General features: G+C 42.4%; 1 protein-coding gene across 1 annotated transcript; it reads left to right on the top strand.

The window, feature by feature from the left end:
• Positions 1-936: 936 nt before the first annotated feature.
• On the top strand, positions 937-6,263 carry ESX1 (ESX homeobox 1). Its single transcript, XM_042974700.1, has 4 exons — positions 937-1,337; positions 1,525-1,843; positions 2,878-2,923; positions 5,728-6,263. Exons 1-4 carry the CDS (start codon positions 1,220-1,222, stop codon positions 6,073-6,075), a joined length of 831 nt encoding a protein of 276 aa, XP_042830634.1. The 5' UTR covers positions 937-1,219; the 3' UTR covers positions 6,076-6,263.
• Positions 6,264-20,710: the final 14,447 nt, after the last annotated feature.

Below are 20,710 nucleotides of genomic sequence, written 5' to 3'. Positions count from 1 at the left end.
TTCAGTTATGGCCTGATCCTTTTTTATTTGGCACATTAGTAGAGAAAACCAGCTCAGAAAGATAATTGTATTAAAGGAAAGGGGTGGAGAAGTAGTGAGGAAGGTGGGAACTCTTCCGAGGCCTGCAATACTGGTCCTGGAATAAGGCGCGCTCTCAGCGCCTTGCAGAGCAGGGTGCTATAAGAAGCAAAGCAAATGCGTGTGCCAAGAACTGAAGGAAGGAGCCCGTGCACCCTAGGCATTCTTGGATGCACTAAGCACTTGACAGGTTTATACACTTGCACTCTGACGTGGGTTCATTACTAAATATCTGAAGTCCTTGGAGATTTTTCAAGAGGCAGGTTGGATTTCTTGCAATGTGCATCTGAGCACCCGGACTGCTCTGCAAACCTAACTACCGCTCCCTCCAGAATGCACGGTGGGATCTGATCGCAAAAACCCAGTGCAAGCAGCCTCCAAGCTAATCGTTTCGTCTTAATCACTAGCCAGATACGCAGGCTTTGGGTGTGAATGGAACGGAACCAGACAGTCCTATCCATCATTCACCAAGTTCTAGGAGGGGTATGCCGCTCTCAGAGCCCAACGCAGGATAGACTAACAACTTCGCTTCAGTGTGCTTGGGCTGCTGAGGGCTCCGCGCTTTCCCAACCACCCCTATCTCTCTGTCTTTTCCCCTGAGGAAGCAAGGCACACTGCGTCCTCTGCAGTCTGGGGAACATCGAAGGTTGAGGGAAGGAATATGTTACAAATATTTCGCCGCGAACTCCTGGACCGAGAGTCAAGTTTTGCCTCTCGCCACCAAAAACTGCGTTCTCGATACAGCACAGCCCCATCCTCCAATCAGATATTTCGTCCGAGTTGGGAGTAGTCAGTTAAACTGCAAGTTGGAGTCACTGCTCCCCACACAAGCATGCCCACTACCAGCACCACTCTGACAAACACTCGCCCTATTTTACTAACACGCCCTGGCAGCGAGCGCGCCCCCATCAGGTCCCACTGACACCAACTAGAGGTAACGTTAACGCTAATAGAGGACCTCTAACTGACTCGAGCGCATACACTTTGAACCTGCTGGGGGCAACATACCCCCTATATAAGGCGCGCCAGCCTCAGACTCGGCGCCTGAAGAGGTCCCGGAGCCAGAAGTACACCCCACCGGGCAGTTCGTCCTAGCTCCTGCCGCCACCCAGGGTTCGCCGCGGACCCCAGGAAAAAGTCTATGTATGCGCTAGGCTTCATCGACAGTACTTCGGACATGGAGCGTAATTTCGGGTGCAGCCACTACGACGTGGGCTTCCGCAGCCTGGGGGTCGGTAGGGAGGAGGAAGAACAGAATGGTCAGTGCCTAGACGGGGACAGGTGCTTTGGCAAACTCCAGGGGAGGAACTTTCCCTGGGAGGGGTGGGTGCGCGGGACGCTGCGAGGCTGTCGCCACTATCTTTCATCGTGACCCCACGGCCCCTCCAGCTCACGTACGGTGGGCCCCTACCCCACGGTCTCTCTTTTGCTTTCGTCCTTTCCCAGAGACGAAGCCTACCTTGGCCTCGTTGCTTTTAAGTGGAAGAGAGGAGAATACAGCGTCCGAACCTAAGTGCGGAGCGGCAGCAGTAAACTACGTTGGCATGAGAGAGCCGAACCCCTTCGACGACGAAAACCTGGAGGGCGGCTTTGGCGGCGGCTTGGCGCCCCCGCAGCAGCTGGAGGAGCCGCCCCCCCCGGCTGCGGTGGGGCCACTGACCGCTGAGAGGAAGCAGCGCCGCTACCGCACCGCGTTCACCCAGTTGCAGCTGCAGGAACTGGAGGACATTTTCCATCGCGTTCAATACCCCGACGTGTTCACGCGGTAAGTGGTTTGTTACGCTAGCGCGCAGTTCTCCAGGGCGCTCGGGCCCATCCCCGGGAGTCTTAGGCTCTTTCCCAGGACCCTATTCTTCCTCTCCCAAGCCAAAAGCCGCTTAGGGGGGTTGAGGGCGCCAGGGTCCGTCCTTGATCTCAGGGGTTGGGTCAGTGCTTCCAGAGAGCTTGCTAGGGTGAAGCGAGTAAGAGAGGGTCGAATTGATCGTGCTTTTATTTAAAATTTGGATAATTTTTTCATGAGTCTTTTGCATTAATTTTTATATTTTAAATATTGCATTAAAATATTTATCGTGATTGCTCAATTTTTTTCAAGCACTTTAAGTTTTGCGCACCAGGCAAGCACCTCGCTTTCCTCACCCTAGTCTCTGTCCTGCCACGTGGAGCGCTGTGCTAAGGCTTCACAGTTTCGAGCGTTTAAAAGCCAGCGAGGTTTTCCCTTCAACTTGCCTTCCGGGGAGCCCTTGTGGTCCCGATCCCGGTAGTGTATGAAGGGGCAGGCCTATTCGGGGCCGGCAGGAATGGGGGACCAGGATGAGTCGGTGTGCGGTTTAGGGGCCTTCCTTCTGGTTCTGCTGCATTCAGCCTTCTCCCGCCAAAGAGCACAGAAAGAATTTCCCTTGAGCCGATGGTTTGGAGTTCCTCCTTGAGAGTTCCCCTCTGCGTTTACAATAAACTGTGGAAATACTCTGGTTCAAAACTCCGCTTTAAAAGCTTTGGCGTTTTATATATTTTCACGGGGGAAAGATTCCTTTCCTAGGGAAAGATTTCCAGGATTATTCTCTGCTGTTCCACAAACAGAAAAATCGGTGGAGACATATTTAACTAACAGACACACTACCAGGGACTTTCATATATATTCCCTTTTCTATCTTATTTAGTACAGGTAAGTTGTCCGTGGGAAAAGTCCCTAAAGCAAACCTCAAGCTGTGTTATGGAAAACTGCACTGGGAGGGGAGATAGAAATAATGTGTGTGATATATTTATTTTAAATACTGAACATTTGCAATTTTCCTCCCTCAGAGAAGAGATCGCAGGACGTCTAAATTTGACTGAAGCCAAAGTGCAGGTCAGTAAATCTTAAAAGAGCACATGGCAGGGTAGCCATTTAAAACATAGTTGAGATTTTGTCCTGGATATTCTGAAGTTGGTGTGTTAGTTGTCTTTCCATGTTTAATAAATAAGTTTTGAACATTGAGTGCCTTGGGGATGGGAAATGGGATAAGTAAGCTTCTGGAAATTGCCCATTACCAGAGGAAATATGATTTCCTAAAGGAAAAAAAAATAGAGCACACTTCTCCCCACCGCCACCCCACACACACTTTTTTCCCAATAAAGTTCACCTCCTTTTACACTGGTATCTTCCAGGAAGAATGTTAGTCTTCCCTAAAGGAATATTTCTATGTATAATCATGTTGGGGCTTAATCCTACCTGGGAAGTATACAAATTAATGCACTGAAGACCTAGATTATAAGAAGGTTCAACAGTACTAAATTATTTGAAATATTTAAAACCAGGCATAAGCTCTTGGCTAAATGAGTGAATTTATAAGTATTCAGACATTGGGGTGAAGGAGTAATTCACACACAGAACACAGTGCATGAGTAGCATGTTTAGTTAAACTGAAACTGGAGTGGGAGGGTAGCTTAAACTTCCAAGTGCCTGGTCCTTCTGCCATTTTTAAGTGTTTTGTAAAGCAGCATGGAAAATGAAAGCCTTAAATTTTATTTTTTTTGGAAGACTTTGATATCAGCCCCAAAACATGGCTAAACTGTTGGGATTTTGTTAGTAATGGGGAAAAGTTTGCAAACTTTGGAAAATTGTCTTAAAGAATTGAACCAAAAAAGACAACAATTTTTAATAAAGTTCCTCTGACCTAAGAAGGGGTGAAAGTTTAGGGGAGTATTGTATACATTCAAATATATGCATTGCAGATGCCTCACAAATTCAACTATATGAAACTACCAAATGTGTAAATGTATATTCTCTTGAGGAACTTTTAACATCTAATAATTTTTCTTTCCTTTTGGTGACATTATTTTGAAAAGGTGGGGTTTTCTGGAATTTGATTTTCAGGGTGCTCTCACTTCAGACCAGATTCTTACATGTGTAAATTTAAATACTTTTCAGGAAATGATTATTAATTTGTTGGTCACGGGATCAAATGGTGACTGTTTGAGGTCATAGAAAATCATAGTTACATCAAAGAAGTATGTGCCCCCTCAAGGTAATCTCAGAGGAAAAGAAAAACAAAGTTTGCTAAGTAGCTTTTCCCCCTCCCTGGTTGCCTTCTTTTTGGATTTCTGAAGGGGAAATGAGCCAGAAAACCCAAAAAAGGAAAAACACTATGTTCTCATATATTTTCAAACTCTGCAGCATGAATTTCCCCCAAGAAACTAAATAGATGCTTCCCCTCACCTTTTGCAAATATAGTAGACCTCTTTATGAAACCAGTATTGGGAATATGGATCTAATATTGGCCCATACCAAAATTTGCCAGATTTGGGTTACATTTAGGGAGATTTGACCACTGATATATTTGAATCCCTCCAAAATGAACTCTACTATACTGGCCTTCTTCAGACTATATATTCATGCAGCAGAAGGACCCCAAATCCTAAGATGGGAAAGAGAAAAGGTGACAGCAGACAGAGAGAAAAGGCCTTTTGTCTCAATTAAATAATATTGCAGTTTGGGAACTTCCGAAAGGATTAAATACAATAAAAACCCTATTAACTAGTATACCAAGAGAACAGTAAAGTCTAAGTGACAGCTTTTTTTGTCTGTTGCTTTGTTAATATTTAGCAAACACTCAGGGAGGAGCCTCTTTTGTGACCCCTACCCCCACATTGCTGTTGAACATTTTCCTAAAATGCATAATTGGACCTTCCTGCCTTAGGAATGAGTGATGGGATTGGAGTCTCCTACTTAAGGAATGGAGCTGGCAGGGCCAAACGTGCCTCACCCCTCTGAGAAACAGCAGCTTCTGTCCAGGATCCTAAAACTATAGCTAGGGCTGAATGACCTGACCTTCTCCTGAGCCCAGGAAGGTCTGGAGGGTAAGGCAGATGAGAGCGTGCAAAGTTGACAGTAGTGACAATGGGATGCCCAATCTCTTATCTGGGGAAAAGGATTTTGAGTTTAGTGAATTTGGATTCAATTAGGTTAAACTTTCCTTAACACTAAAAGCTAAACTACCAAGGCAACGTCCGGGGCTTCAGCGACTCTCCTATCCCAGCAGTCCCTGAGACCCCATGATCAGGCCTCTTTGGATATACCACATGTTTAATTCTTAGGAGGTTTAGGAGAATGATCCCTTAAATATCACTACAGGAAACTTTTCTAGCTAAAACTGCAATGTCCTCCTAGTGGATTAGTTACTTTAGACTGCAGATGGGTTTTTTGAAAAGGGGGTCATTCCTGTCCATATAATTTTAATCAGGTCTTCCTTTATACCATGCTCAGCTTCCCCCATAACCAGGATGACACTACCCCTGGTGAGGAGGGGGTGAAGCAACCAGACAGCTGATGGTCGAATGTCCCTTTACCCCATTGCCAGGCATGTGCATTAATGTTGGAGAACCAGTGCAATTTATCAGTTAGATCTGCATCTGAGACCTGGGGGGAAAACATGAAAGAATACTAAAAATTAGAAGAGAGACAAATCAATGTGCCCAAGTCTGGACTAGCCATGGGGTTAGCTGAGAGGAGGTATGCAGTTTACTTTCCCAAGATACTTTAGCAATAAGGAAATAGCTTCTCCCACTGCAGTTTACAAGTTCAGTGGCAGCATTGCATGTTGTCGTGTTTTCTATTAAGACATTAACTATCCAGTGTACTAAACCAATCCCTTTTTTTCCCTCTGATTGAAGGTTTGGTTTCAAAACAGAAGGGCCAAGTGGAGAAGACACCAGAGGGCAATGATGCTCAGAAATGTGGCCCCTGTTGCCTTGGGGCCTCCTGTGGGAGTAATCTTTGATGGGCCCTATCTTGCAATCCCTGTTCTGGACCCGGCATGGAGATGTGTTCCTCTGGTGCCTCGGGGCCTTATGCCTCCTGGGCCACCCCTACACCCTGGGCCTCCTGGGCCACCTCTGCCACCAGGGCCACCCATGATACCTATGCAACCCCTGCCACCTGTGCCTCCCTTTGTACTGGCCCCCGTAGGGGTGGCATGGTCCCATGTCATCAATGGTTATTTCACAGGTCCCATTTTCTAAAGTATGGTCTTTGTGACAATTTTTCCAAAGTGTTTTTTTCTGCCAGATATAAATCGTGCATAGTGCAATATTGACTAATTCTTCAAATACATGTTAAATGAATTGAATAACTGAACAAAGTCAGTGCCTGTTGCTCTTGTAGAGTACCTTTTCAATAAAGCATTTTCAATAAAGTTTCAAATAAGTAATATATTGGTTTTGAGTGCCAAATGAGATAAGTAGGGTATTCCTGCAAATTATAAGGAAATAGCATTCAAACAGAATGTCAAATAGGTCTCCTTCATAACATAATAGCCCTGAGTTACCATCAATAGGCCATGCACATCACAATTTTCCAAGTGCCCATGCTGGTTTACACTGACCACATGTTCTCCTTCCACATCTGTCCCCTCCCCAACAATCCTCAGCCCCACTCTGCCCTGTTTGGAGCACATCTCTGTGCAAGATGAGAAGGGATGCGTCTCTAGTGAGAGAACAGTGTGTTTCCAGGCAGGGCCATGTTCCATTCATGCCAGGAAGTTCAACAGCCATGGACTCTAAGGGAATCTTCCTAAGAGGCTACTCAGGGCTGTAAGGGACTGTGGCAGCCAAACCCCAAATTCTGTTCACTGCTTTCCATTTTGTGGAAGTCATAGGGAAATATGAATCATTCTGGTTCACAGACACAAGAAGGAGTTCGGCTAAGGTCAGAAAGGGGCTGTTCTCTGTTTTCTTATCCCCATCCCCAGCCTAAGAGAGCCTATTATAGTTTCCTCAGCTCAGAAGCAGTCACACCTTGAACTATATTTTGTCACCTTCAACATCCAAGAAATGGACCCCTGAACAATGCTCTGGAATTAGCACTCACTGAAAAGAAGCACACCTTAGCTTTGTTCATGCTTACTTCATGCAAAACTGCCAGGGGAGAAAATAAAAACCAAAATGGAAGGGAGGAGGAGGCTAGGCCCACTATTCCTAAAACATCACTTTCTTTTCAATAGAACTTTGGCTTTTCATCAATCCCTATCAGTATATGGTCATTTTACGACCACAGTCATGAAATGATTCTAGTGACTTCAGATAAGTGTATCACAGTGACACCAGAATTTCATGGGAGGTGGAGTGGGGAGAGAGGAGGTCCCAAAGACAGGTTTTGCAGCAGTTGCACATTCCTAGCTTGAAGTGAGGCTTTATTTTCATGTGAAAACATGATTTTTGCAGTGTTGTCCTGTCCAATGTTCATTCCTTCCCTCCCTTCACATGCACAGATGGCAAAGGTCAGCAAAGCAGTTGTATCTAATAAAGGACTTCAGCAGTGAGGAGGAGGTGATTAGGAAGGAAGAACATCCAGGAATGCATCTGCATGCTTCACCAGGTAATTTTGAAACACAACCATTCTTATCTCCCATCATTGACCACTTTCCTTCTTGTTAAAACATCAGGTCCCTGAATGTTGTAAGTCTTGGAAATACAGGTCTATACAAATAAAAGTTCAAGGACCCCATCCAGCCATGCCATCCTAAGATTCAAAGTCAAACACTACCCAGAACACAAATCCTGCAGTTAACTCTCATATGCAGTCTGACCCACACAAACCTAGAATGTTTTTTTTTTTTTTTTTGACTCAGGTTGCCTGAGAAGGTGAACATCCTTTCCCATAAGGTGGGATATTCAAGAGTAATATATACTATTTTGAAAATTATATCTACTTCTTTCAAGTGCCAGATGGTTTAAGGAAGGGAGGTGGGATGTGAACAGAGGAAATAGGCAAAACATTTCTGCAGATAATAGGTTCCCCTGGTCTAGGCTTTAAAAGGGAGAGGCCTTTTAAAATAATCCCACAAAGAACATTACTCTTTGAAAGTGCATTTCAAATATCCCTAAAGCATAGATAAATTAATTTATTCTAATATAAGGAAATTATTTTGGTAAAAAATCTTTAGAAACTGGCCATTAGCAAATAGGTTTATCTGAGATAGATGGTCTTTATAGATTGCAATTTGGACTGAACTGTAAAAATCACAATTTCAGGAGGAGTACAGGAGGTTCAGCATTTTACAGTAATAATTATGGATATGCTTTTTCTAAAGTTGTTTCGTATTGAAGACTACATGACAGGGAGCTTTCACAAGAGTAACTTTCATGGTCAAATAGAACAAGATATGAAGTATTTGGGGTAAAGTCTTTTTTTTTAATTTGAGAGAGAGCACGCACATGAATGGAGGGGAGGGGCAGAGGGAGAGAGAGAATCCCAAACAGGCTCCATGCTTCAGGCAGAGCTGTATCTCACAACCCCAGGATCACAACGTGAGCTGAAATCAAGAGTTGATTGCTCAACCAACTGAGCCACCCAAGGTCCCTGGCAATAAAGCCTTTTTGATTAAAACTAAACTTATATAACCTGGATCTTGTTTCAAACAAATATAGTCAGAACCTTGGAGATCTAACTGGGAGGTGCCTGAGAATCAAAATCCCAGCCATCACTGGTAAGACAAGTAGGGGAAAAAGGCAAGGAAGGAAAGGACTAGAAATAATTCTTTAGCTGAGCATACAAGGATTCTCCCTTGAAATGGGTGTGAGAAGTGACTTTTTAAACAAAGAGAAGAACTACTATAAAAACATAAAAAAATAGGGGAGCCTGGGTGGCTCAGTCTGTTAAGCATCCGACTTCGGCTCAGGTCATGATCTCGCCATTTGTGAGTACGAGCCCTGCATCGGGCTCTGTGCTGACAGCTCAGAGAGCCTGGAGCCTGCTTCAGATTCCACCTCTCCTCCTCTCTGTGCCCCTCCCATGCTCATGCTCTGTCTCTCAATAATAAATAAACATTGTTAAATTAAAAAAAAACGTAAAAAAATAAAGGAATAGAGTTTGATCAAAGTTGTTTTCGAAAGAATAATCAGACATTTGCCTGAATTCAGATCATGGGGTTTTATACCTAAAATTGGACATGCTCTGAGAACATATGGATATACGTGTCTTCCCACCCAGTTCAGTGCTGGTGTGATTCTAGGAATTGATGAAAATATGAAAATAAAATAATGGTGTACAATAATAGAGTTATTCCCTGAATCTTTTGTTTGGTAAATTCAACTTTGTCTAATTGGAATCCCATAGCCATAAACTGGGGTTCTCAGACCTTGAATGGACACCTGCTGGAGGCAGATGATATCATAAAACAACCCTTATCACACACTCTTCTTTCTAAGAATGATGATCAAAATTATTCTTATTGGTAGCTTTTCTGATGTTCCCTCCCACTTAGTCAAGGTGATAGGATGTCCCAAAGAGAATGAGCCCTTGCCTCAGACAGCTCCTCTTCTTAGCAGGTACTTTTTCATTTTCCTTCAAAGTATTTTCACACAAGATCACGTCAATTTGGCAAATGACACAGACATTCTTAATTCTTGCAGTAAAAGGATGGGACAGGGGACCAGTCCCATCATTCATGCCACTTTTCCAAGCAAAGTGCCTTTCTTCTGAGGGACACTCAGCTTAAAGGAAGAGACCCTGGTATTCTACTGGAACTGGAGGAGGCTTTCACAGTAATCCAGCCCATCCCCTTAATCCTACAGATGAGGGAACACAGGCCCTCATAAGAGGTGGAATGGCCTGCCTGAGGTAGTGTGCACAGTTCATCCTGGAGAAGGCCAGGCTCTGTATGGCCATGCCCTCCCCTAGGCCTAAGATTTCCCAGCTAAGGGCTGCTCCTCAGTGCTGTTCACCTCCGTCTCCCCAGAACTCTTTCCTTCAAGGGGCTACAAACTCAAGGGCCCTCCCCAAGTCTTGGCACTGGGCCATTTTACCTCTAGGAAAAGTAAGCAACTTCCCCTGAAGGCATGCAATATCCTGGTGTCCACTCTTGAACGCTGAACAGCAGGGGCTTGAGAGAGTGATGCAGTTTGTACCCTCCTCACAAAAGTCCGAGTGTGCTTCCACTACAATAACCCTCATTTCCCCCAATCCCCTTGCAAAGCTGTGCCTGCCAACTGGCAGCATAACACATAAGAAACGGCCAGCTCTGGGCTTGTGTTGAATTAACTTTTTTTGTAAAGTAGGCTAATAGTTTAGAAACTGTCATTATGCAATTAGTATTCATTTTGAAATGTGGTTATTTATGCTTTAGCTTAATCAATGTCACACTCTCTCCTTCTCAGATGTCACCACAATGCTATGAGGCAGGGACACAAGGTGCAATGGTGTAAATTTAGTTTTCGAATGCACCCCAATGGTCTGTATGCCTCCCCATGCAAAGTGTAGATCTTAAGGAGACTGTCTGGATTCCCAACATTTACATGCAAATATTTTTAGACTCTAGGAATACAAAAGACTCCTTCTGAAAGCACACTCTGTTGTGTTTCACTAACAAGGGGACACAAGTGATGGAAGAGGCGGCATACAGGCATGGGCAGCATAATTGATACACCTGGATCCTTCTGAAGCACAGCTCCCAGACAAAAGTAGGGCCTCTGAGAACTACAGAGTTGGAGCACAGTTTTTCTATTTTTGGCCCAAGATTCTTGGTGTAGGGGAAAAAAAAAAACAAGAGGTGGGGTAGGGACCAAAGAATAGTCTCTGACCAGTTCTCCATGAACAAGGGAGAAAAAAAGATGAAGCAAAAAATGTTGTAAAGTCAGGGGTGGAAAAGGAGGCTGTGGGTACCCAAGGGAGAAAGAGACCCATGTCCATGGCTGGGCCCCAAGATGTCGCTGTAGGGTAGGAAGCTAGGTAGTGAGTGGCAACTGGGTAGTGTCCCTGGGAGGTAGCCAGTGGGGCACAAGGTGGTGGCCCTGGCCAGCTGGGCTTTACAAAAAAGAAGAAAGGAAAAACAGAACTCAGGTTAATATGCAAATAAGTCCCCTTCCATAGTCCCCATCTCAAGGTAAAGCAATGGGACTGCTCTCTCTCTTATCTTTTCATCTCTACTTCCCCTTAAATGATCACCTTAAGGGGTATCACCAGGATTGAAATATTCATGAGGCATAAGGGAATGTCAGGAGAGAGACTGGGTTCTACTATGTGATTTCCTCTGACCCAGGTCCCCAGCCCCAACACCTCAAAAAACACTAAGGATTTTATTTCTTCATTTTAACCAGAAGGAATTTTCAAGGATGTCCAGTGAATTCCATGGGCTCACATACCATTTCAAAACCTCAACTCCAGCAGGGAGTCAGAAAGATACTGCAGTGTGCTAAACTGGTTCCTCTATTTATTTAACACAGAGGTTTAGACTTGAGACATCCCATGGCCAAGTCTGTTCTTCCACAGATGAACATATTCTATAGCTTTATGACTCTGCTTAACACTCTGTTTCAGAGAGTGGTTAATCCATTCACTCCAAACAGAAAGTAAGGAGACTGGATACAAGATCCTAGTAAACATGTGGGATGAAGATGAGGAAGTCATCTTTACAAGTTATGAGGTCACTGCCCAAGAGTAACAAGCAAATCCAAGGCCAGAAATCAAGGACCCCTTACCTCACCATACTCCTCCTTATCATCCCCTCCCCTGGGAACCATGAGAAAGCTTCAATCCACAGGCAAAATTCAAATGATATTTTTAATAACTATTAATAACTTCCCCACAACACTTCAGGGACTGCTGCATAAGTGTAGCTCATCCTCCCACATAACTGATAAGTTTCATAATGTTATACACCCATATCTCAATTAAATAAAACGATGCCTGCAGGGAGTTTCAGTTTATCAGGATTGTATATTTATTGCAGGAAAAAGCAGGTTGCCGGGAAAGTCTTTTTTTCCTCTTTCCCTTCTTTTAAATTTTAAAAAAATGTTTATTTTTCAGAGAGACAGAGCGCAACCAGGGGAAAGACAGAGAGAGAGGGAGACACAGAATCCGAAGTAGGATTCAGGCTCTGAGCTGTCAGCACAGAACCTGAGGCGTGGGTCAAACCCACGAACTGTGAGATCATCACCTGAGCCGAAGTCAGACACTTAACCGACTGAGGCACCCAGCAGCCCCTCCTCTTTCCCTTTTTTAAAGTCTTTTTTTTTTTTTTATTTTAGGGTTTTTTTTTCCTGTTGTTTTCATTGTGCTGTACTTTGTATAACCATTTAAAGAAAGTCCCAGGGATCGGCACACACTCAGTATAATTGCCTACTCACATCCGAGTAAGGAATTTTGATCTCCGGAATGATAACACTGAGACACTACAACCTCACACAGCAGAAACACAGAAACTGTCATGCTCATCTCTTTTTTTTTTTTTAAGTTTATTTACTTTGAGGGTGGGGGGGAGCACAAGCGGGGGAGGGGCAGAGAGAGAGAGGGAGAGAGAGAATCCCAAGCAGGCTTTGTGCTGTCAGTCCAACATAGGGCTCGATCCCAGGAGCCATGAGATCATAACCTGAAGCAAAATCAAGAGTCAGATGTTTAACCGACTGAATCAACCAACTGCCCCATGCCATGCTCATTTCTGACCCTACACCTCTGCTTGTGCCATGCCTGTGTGCCCCTTCCTCATCTAGCTGGGTCATTCAGTGCTTGACCACTTCTCTGTTGCCTTTTACTCCTCCTTTCTTCATTCCCCTCTTTCTCAATCCTGCCTACCTAGCTATTACATCCTCTCCCTGAATCTCTATAGGCCTGAGGCATAGATCACTCATTTGACCAGAGCCTTCATAATTTATGGCATTCCGCTGAAACTTAACCATTGGTGGATGCAATTCTTGATTCCTTTACCTGAACACTAGTGCCTGAAGCTTCCAGCTGGGTCTCCTCTATTTTCTGGATGCCTCATTGCACCCACTCTAGTGCTTTACATTTAAACAATAATAAACGGTGATAATGGTAACAGCTAAATTTTTCTGAGGGTTTACAATGTGCCAAATACTGTGTTGAGCAATATGCATGAATGACAACTATTGCATTCTGCAAATGAGGAAACTAAGACACGAAGAGTTTAAATAACCTACCCCAAACCAAGAGACAGACTCTTAACTCTAGAGAACAAACTGTTGGTTACCAGAGGGCAAGTGGGTGGGGGAATGGGTGAAAAAGGTGATGGGGATTAAGGAGTGCACTTATGATGATCACTGGGTAATGTATGGAAGGGTTGAATCACTATATTGTACAACTGAAACTGACATTACATTGTATGTTTACTAACTGGAATTTAAAAAAAAAAAAAAACTTAAAAAAATTTTAAATAAATAACCTGCCCAAAATGACACAGCTGAAAAGTGACTATGATAGACTTCAAACCAAAAGTCTTTTGTCATTTTGATGTATACATAATCATTGAATCAAACATTGAATTCATTGAATTCCTGTTCAAATTTGAGAGGAAAACAGACTAATAGTTTCACATTTTGTTCAACAGAAATACACAAAAAACATGAATCTCCTATTAAATTTCAATTCATCAGTAAGTTCCATTAAGAAGAATAACCCCATGGGTCACCTGGGTGGCTCAGGTGGTTAAGTGTCTGACTTCGGCTCAGGTCATGATCTCACAGTTTATGGGGTTTGTGGGTTCGAGCCCCGCTCGGGCTCTGAGCTGACAGCCTGCTTTGGATTCTGTGTTTCCCTCTCTCTCTGCCCCTCCCCCTCTTGCACTCTCTCTCTTTCTCTCTCTCTGTCTCTCAAAATAAACATTAAAAAATTTTTAAAAAGAAGAAGAAGAACCCCATTTCTTGAGCATTCTGATGCTTTAAGGATTTATTTCAATATATCATCATGCAATATTTCTGGACAAATATTAACCAGACAAATTTATTAGGTATCAACCTGTTTTTTTTTTTAATTTGCTCTCCAACTCATCATTTAAATGGGTTCCCTTTTCTCTGTTTTAAGCTCTCCTTTTTAAAAGAGAAAGGGGGCGCCTGGGTGGCTCAGTTGGTTAAGTGTCCAGCTTTGGCTCAGGTCATGATTTCACAGTTTGTGAGTTTAAGCCCTGCATCGGGCTCACAGTGGCCTTTCGGAGCCTCCTTTGGGTTCTCTCTCTTTCTCTCTCAAAATAAATAAACTTTAAAAAAAAGAGAAAGGGAATTTCCCTTTCTCTGGGTGAATGATAAGCAGTCTGTGAACACACAATATCATTGGAATCTGGAAGTGTCATACTTTAAATAAGCAAGGCAAGATCAGAGCATGAATGTGGCTAACTCCTCCTTTCAATCCAATGTTTTCAAATTGTGCTTATTTTAGTGTGTTTTTAAAAGTTTATTAGTGTAGTTTATCTGACAATAGTTATAAAAGTAGTCCATGCATCACGTATACTACATAGTCAAATTGTTGTCAACGGGGGTTCCAAGACCAATCAATAGGAAAAGGGCAGTCTTTTCAACAAATGGTGCTGGTTAAACTGTATATCCACATGCAAAAGAATGAAAGATACCCTCACCTTACACAATATGCAAAAATATGTCAGAATAGATAAAAAACCTAAATAACCTCTTCCCTTAGGGGCCTGGTATGCAGCAGAGCACTCACAGAAATGCTTTATCCAGGTCATTCACTGGCTCTTCTCTCTCTCTCTCTTTCTCTCTTGCACACATGTGCACATGAGATCTTTAGATTGAAAATATCCTGAAATGGTCACATCAGTCCATTTCATTGGGTGCTTCTTTTGGACATTAGAATGTCCCCACCAGAATGCAAACTGGTGCAGCCACTCTGAAAAACAGTATGGAGGTTCCTCAAAAAGTTAAAAACAGAACTACCTTAGGATCCAGCAATTGCACTACTAGGTATTTATCCAAAAGATAAAAAAAAAAATACTATTGGAAGGGGCACATGCACCCCAATGTTTACAGTTGGCAATGTTACTATTAACAATAGCCAGATTATGAATTGTATAAATGCCCATTGATGAATGAATAAGGAAATGTGTATCTATACAATGGAATATTACCCAGCCATCAAGAAGAGTGAAATCTTGCCATTTGCAACAACATGGATGGAACTAGAACGTATTGTGCTAAGCGACATAAGTCAGAGAAAGACAAATACCATATGATTTCACTCATATGTTGAATTTAACAAACAAAACAGATGATTATAGGGGAAGGGAATGAAAAATAAAATAAGATAAAAACAGAGAAGGAAGTAAACCATAAGGGACTCTTAATGATAAAGAATGAATTGAGGGGCGTTGGAGGGGAGGGGAGTGGGAAGATGCACTAAATAGCTTATTGTGCATTAAGGAGGGCACTTGTGATGAGCATTGGGTGTTGTATGTAAGTGATGAATCACTAAATTCTACTCCTGGGACCAATACCACAGTATATGGTAACTAACTTGAATTTAAATAAAATCTTGGAAGAAAAAAAAAGAACATCTCCACCAGCTGTTGAGTCGCTCCCAGTGAGGTCAATTGTCCACTTATGGCAGAATTTTTCCAATGTGGAATTAAAATTGGTTGAGGGGTTAGGAAAATATTTGATTAATCTAGCGGGCTAATAGTTTCATGAAACTCCTTCCTATAAAAAGCAAGAGCAATTCATCATCAGAGAAGAAAGCCTGGTGATCCAGGTGTTACACCAACAAAGCCGGTGCCCCAGGAAGGTGTCAGGACCCAACTCTGTATTGACTAAGAAATATTCAGGAAGAAATTAATTTTTTTAAATCTTTTCAAAAACAAATTAGTGATTAAAAAATCATTTTAGTCTTTTCAATCTCTTAAACAATGCCATAACTGGCAAGGACCTACAAATTCAAATGGACACAAACTATAAAAAAGGTCCCCACCCCAGCCGCTCCAACCCCCTCCTCTTCCAGTCCCACCCCCCACCTTTCCAGAACCCTGACTCCTGTTCTGCTCTGCCTGCCGGCTTTGTGGATAGTGGATAGTAATGTAATATGGAAAGTGGATAGTGAATGTAATATGAATGCCCCCGTAGCCCACGACACAGGATTTAACTCCGTCATAAAAAGGATCAGTGTAGTGACGTGAAACTGAAAATTATTCCTTCCTCTGGGTTGGGCTGAGCTGAGCTATCACAGGAGCTGCCCTTCGCAAGCGCAAAGCCACTGAACGCCCGAGCACCTACTTGCCTGCGCGTCCCTTCGTCTCCTAACTTCCCATTGAGAAACACAGGCTGCTCCCTGGAAACCGGGTAAGAGCAGCATCGGCCAAGGCCACTCTAGGGCGGAGGGCGAGCGGAGGGGAAGGGGGTGTTCTCTCAGAGATTAAAGCGCTTACCCACCAACCTTGGGGCACACAGACCATTTTTGCAAAGTTGTCTTCTATAGAGAATCAATACAAAAATGTGCAGTCTGGTTTCGCAAAAGTCAAGCAGTAGGTGTCCCCACTGCAAACGTTCCTACTGAAAGTTTCCCCCCAGTTCCCATCCCAAATCTCATAATCTGACAAAATTTATCTCTTAATCTCACCCTATGACCAACTGTTTGTTTCTACATGGAGGATAGCCAATAGTGTGCTCCATTTTTTATTTAACAGTATTTCATAAATATTTTCCACATTTTATCATAGTCTTCACATTGATCATTTTCATGTTTGCATTCATATACTATCATTCATTTATGTTTTTTTCTGATGATGATCAATCAGTAGCTATTTGTTGAATTACTAAACATCTTTGTGGGCAGAGACAGATGTGTGTGTGTATATATATATATATATATATATATAATCTTTTTTTCTTTGAAATTTTTTTCTCAGGCCAAAGTTCTGGGGTCGGGAATACAATAGTCAGAGGCTAAGGATTTCTTCATTGCTCTAGCTACATATTGCCATGGAAGGCAGTGTACACAGGCTTTTAGTTAAGAACACAGGGTTTGGACTTCAATAAAACGTTGTTAGGCTGGTTCTGCCTATACTAGCTATGTGGGGATAGACTAGTTACTCCACTTCCCTAAATCACAGTTGCCTCAATTATGAGATGGGGGAAATAATATTACTTCTGCACAGAAATATTATGGGGAAGATGGGCACAATAAATGTTGGCTACTGTGTTACTATGATCACCACTGCCAACACACGTATTTACCCACAGCCTCACGAATATTGGGATTTTATCTTTCAAAACAATGTTTTGGTGGATTAAATGGGTATAAAATGGTACTTTCTTGTATTTATACTTCCTTGTTGCATAATGAGATTTACATTTTTTACAAGTGTTGACTTATTCTGTGTGCCTTTTGTTCTGCAAATTGTTTTCTTCCCCACAGTCAGGATTCTGTGTTATCAAATAGTTGTGCTCATGAAGGATAGTCTATTCTATTCTTTAGATCTGGTTTTACTTGATTTTAACTCAGTTAAAATCCCAGATGAGATCATTTGTGCCAGGTAGTGGAAGATGCATAATTCTAAATTAGCTTTTCCCATCACTATCCAGTTGGTTCAAAGCACTTATTAAATATACAATATTTTGGTCATTGTTTTATGGTGCCTATTTGACATCTGTTCATATTATCTGTGCTAAAAGCTGTTTCCAATCTCTCTCCTCTGTTCCGCTGATAAATATTTCACTTATGAGCCAACAACACAGTCTTAAAGATTACTGCTTTATAGCTTGTTCTAATGTGTGATGAGATGAATCTTCATTTCTTACTCTTTAGACTAGTCTTTTTGTTTTCTTGCATATTTTTCCTTTTTTTTTAGAGAGAGTGAGTGTGCATGTGAGAGCAAGGGAGAGGGACAGAGGGAGGGAGAGAAAGAATCTTAAGCAGGCTTCAAGTTCAGCACAGAGTCTAACATGGGGCTTGAACTCACAAACCGCGAGATCATGACCTGAGCCAAAATCAAGAGTCGGATGCTCAACTGACTGAGCCACCCAGGTGCCCCCGTATTTTTCCTTTTTAACTGAAATTGTGTTAAATTTAGAAAATCATTGGGAGCAAATTGTCATATTTACAAATATGCTGTCTTTCCATTTAAGAACAGATCCATAGTGGGCCATTTTATAAATAACACCTGAATCTTAAATATTTTGTCAGTATTGCTGAAAACTCACACCTGCCCCTAATGTATTCTGTTTCTTTAAATTCATTTATTTATTTTTTTTTTGAGAGAGAGAGAGAGAGAGAGCAAGAGAAAGAGAGAGAGAGAGACAGAGAGATAATCCCAAGCAGGCTCTGCACTGCCAGTGCAGAACCCTACGTGGGGCTCGAACCCACAAACCGTGAGATTATGACCTGCGCTGACACCAAGAATCGGGTGCTTAACCTACTAAGCCACTCAGGCACCCCTAATCTATTTTGTCTTCAATAACAGAGGCCAATTCTTTCTATGACATTTGGTAGCTGTGGTAAGCAGAGTAATAACCTCCTCCCAAGGATGTCCATGCCTTATTCCCCAGAATAGTGAATATGTTATGTTCATGGCAATGGAGAATAAAAGTAGAAGATATAATTAAGGTTGTTAATCAGCTGACTTTAAAATAGGAAGATGATTGGGGTGCCTGGGTGGCTCAGTCGGTTAAGCAGCTGACTTCAGCTCAGGTCATGACCTCATGGTTGGTGAATTCGAGCTCCACATGGAGCTCTGTGCTGACAGCTTGGAGCCTGGAGCCTGTTTTGGAATCTGTGTCTCCCTCTCTCTGCCCCTCCCCTGCTCATGCTCTGTCTCTCTTTCAAAAATAAAAAATAAATAAACATTTTAAAAATTTAAAATAAAATAAAATAGGAAGATGATCTGGTTTATCCGGGTGGGCCCAATGTAAGTACAGGTATCCTTAAAAGTAAAAGAAGAACACAGAAGAGTAGGTCAGAGCTATGAGATGTGAAAAGGACTCAAATGGCCATCGCTGGCTTTGAAGATGGAAGAAAGGGGTCATGAGTCAAAGAACGTAGGCTGGAAACAACAAGGAAGCATATTAGTTCCCAGAGCCTCCACAAGGGAACACACAGCTCTGTTGACACCTTGACTTGAGCCTAGGGAGACTCTTACTGGACTTCTAACCTACAGAGCTATAAGATAATAAAGATGTGTTCTAAGCCAGTTTGTGATAATACATTACAGCAGCCATAGGAATCTAAAACATTAGCCAAGTGAAAGCTGTGCAAGGGAGTCCCCTTACACTGATCCTGGTGCTCTCTGCCCTTAACCTTCTTTTCCTGAGGCCAGCAAACATTAGCAGGCCTAGCCTTGGCCCCTGCCTTTCCTGTGTCCCAGAACATTGGAGACATCTTTCTAGAAATGAGTTGCTTCTGCTTGGTACATTCTGTACCACTTTGTTTATTCCTGCTTGCCCACTTTTTGTGCTTCTGCCTTCATCCTTAAAACACTGGGGAATCTGTAGGTACTCAGAGATGGGGGAAAGGGGACAGGGGAGCTTGAAATCACACTCCCATTATAGCCTTGCTTCAGGTCTATCAGATCTGTAAAATTTTCACACCATCCCAAGACTTTCTCAAACATGCACTGCTCCCTTAAATTCCAGAAAATATTTTCTGGCCGCACTAGGCACTAGTTTTTGAGTATATGATAGGTTAGCTGTTAGGATGAAAAGCCAAGAGTCCATCCAGCTTGTGGCAGACTGAATTTGGAATTTCCACATCAAACCTATTGTGTCTCTGACAATTAAAATCTTTAGTTATGAGAATGCACTTTCATTTTGAAGTATAAAATATAATTTAATTGTATTTCACATATAAAAAATGTATAAAAACATGAATCATGAACCACATATTGCTGGGATTACATAAAATGGGACTAGCCTAAGGGGCTGGTCAGAGAAGGAATAAAATTTCCTTTTTCTTGGACACATTGGTCAAGATAGTACTATAAACCACCCCCTCTTGGTAGCTTTCATTTATTGAGCCTTTACTCTGTGCAAAGTGATGTGCTAAATAATTTTAAATGGATGATTTTGTTTCATCATCACATTAACCTTAAGAGTTAGGTACTATTATCCTTACTTGAAGATGAGGAAGTTGTTACCCACAGTCACAAAGTGAATAAAAGCTAGGATTCAGAGCCACGTTTGTCCAACTCCAAAGCCCTTGCCATGTCAAGTTTAATACAGTGGTAAAGCACTGGGATGCTAGGGTTAGAGTGATCTGGCTTCCAATTCTAGTTCTGCCAATTGTTTGTTCTAAGTGTTTGTTCCTGGGAAAGTTACTTAATGTCTATGTATTTAGCATCTTTCTCTATAAGACTGGAAGAATAGAGAACTGATAAGAAGGATAAATAATATTAATATAACTTAGGTACCTCACACAACTCCTAGCCACAGAGTAAGCACTCAGAAAATCTTCACTGCTATTACTCCATACTGTCTTCTATCATCACAATATAACCTGTCATGTCACCTTTCCTATATGGCACAACTCCCACCTGGGAGTCAGGTGGTCTGAGTTCTTGTCACAGCTCTTTTACTATGTCTGTAATTGAACAAGCTACTTAACCTTCTGTATCTATGTTGTCTCGTACAAAATTATGACAGCAGAACCCATATAAAGAGATAAATGTGTTATGTAGTCATAAGGAATCATTCCATCTATTACTTTCTAGAGATCAGAATATAATATTCATATTTCTATTCCCATCCCCCTTTCCTAGACCAACGCTTCCCATTCTTATTTCTCCCCCAAAGAAAGAGAAAGGAAATCAGATGAGGTGAATAACATGGAAAATAATTAAAAAGTTAACAGAGTGGGGGTGCCTGGGTGGTGCAGTAGGTTAAGCGTCCAACTTCGGCTCAGGCCATGAGCTCATGGTTTTGTGAGTTTGAG

Source organism: Panthera tigris, chromosome X, assembly GCF_018350195.1.
Source record: "Panthera tigris isolate Pti1 chromosome X, P.tigris_Pti1_mat1.1, whole genome shotgun sequence".
Lineage (NCBI taxonomy): Eukaryota > Metazoa > Chordata > Mammalia > Carnivora > Felidae > Panthera > Panthera tigris.
Note: the sequence above shows the minus strand (reverse complement) of the source record. Positions and strands in the feature narration are given on the sequence as shown.

What these genes read in the sequence shown, in the direction of transcription:
- ESX1 (XM_042974700.1), top strand. Translation starts at nt 1,220, where the DNA reads ATGTATGCGCTAGGCTTCATCGACAGTACTTCGGACATGGAGCGTAAT. An exon ending in GGAGGAGGAAGAACAGAATG is followed by an intron (nt 1,338 to 1,524) that starts GTCAGTGCCTAG and finishes GTCCTTTCCCAG; the next exon opens with AGACGAAGCCTACCTTGGCC. An exon ending in TGACTGAAGCCAAAGTGCAG is followed by an intron (nt 2,924 to 5,727) that starts GTCAGTAAATCT and finishes CTCTGATTGAAG; the next exon opens with GTTTGGTTTCAAAACAGAAG.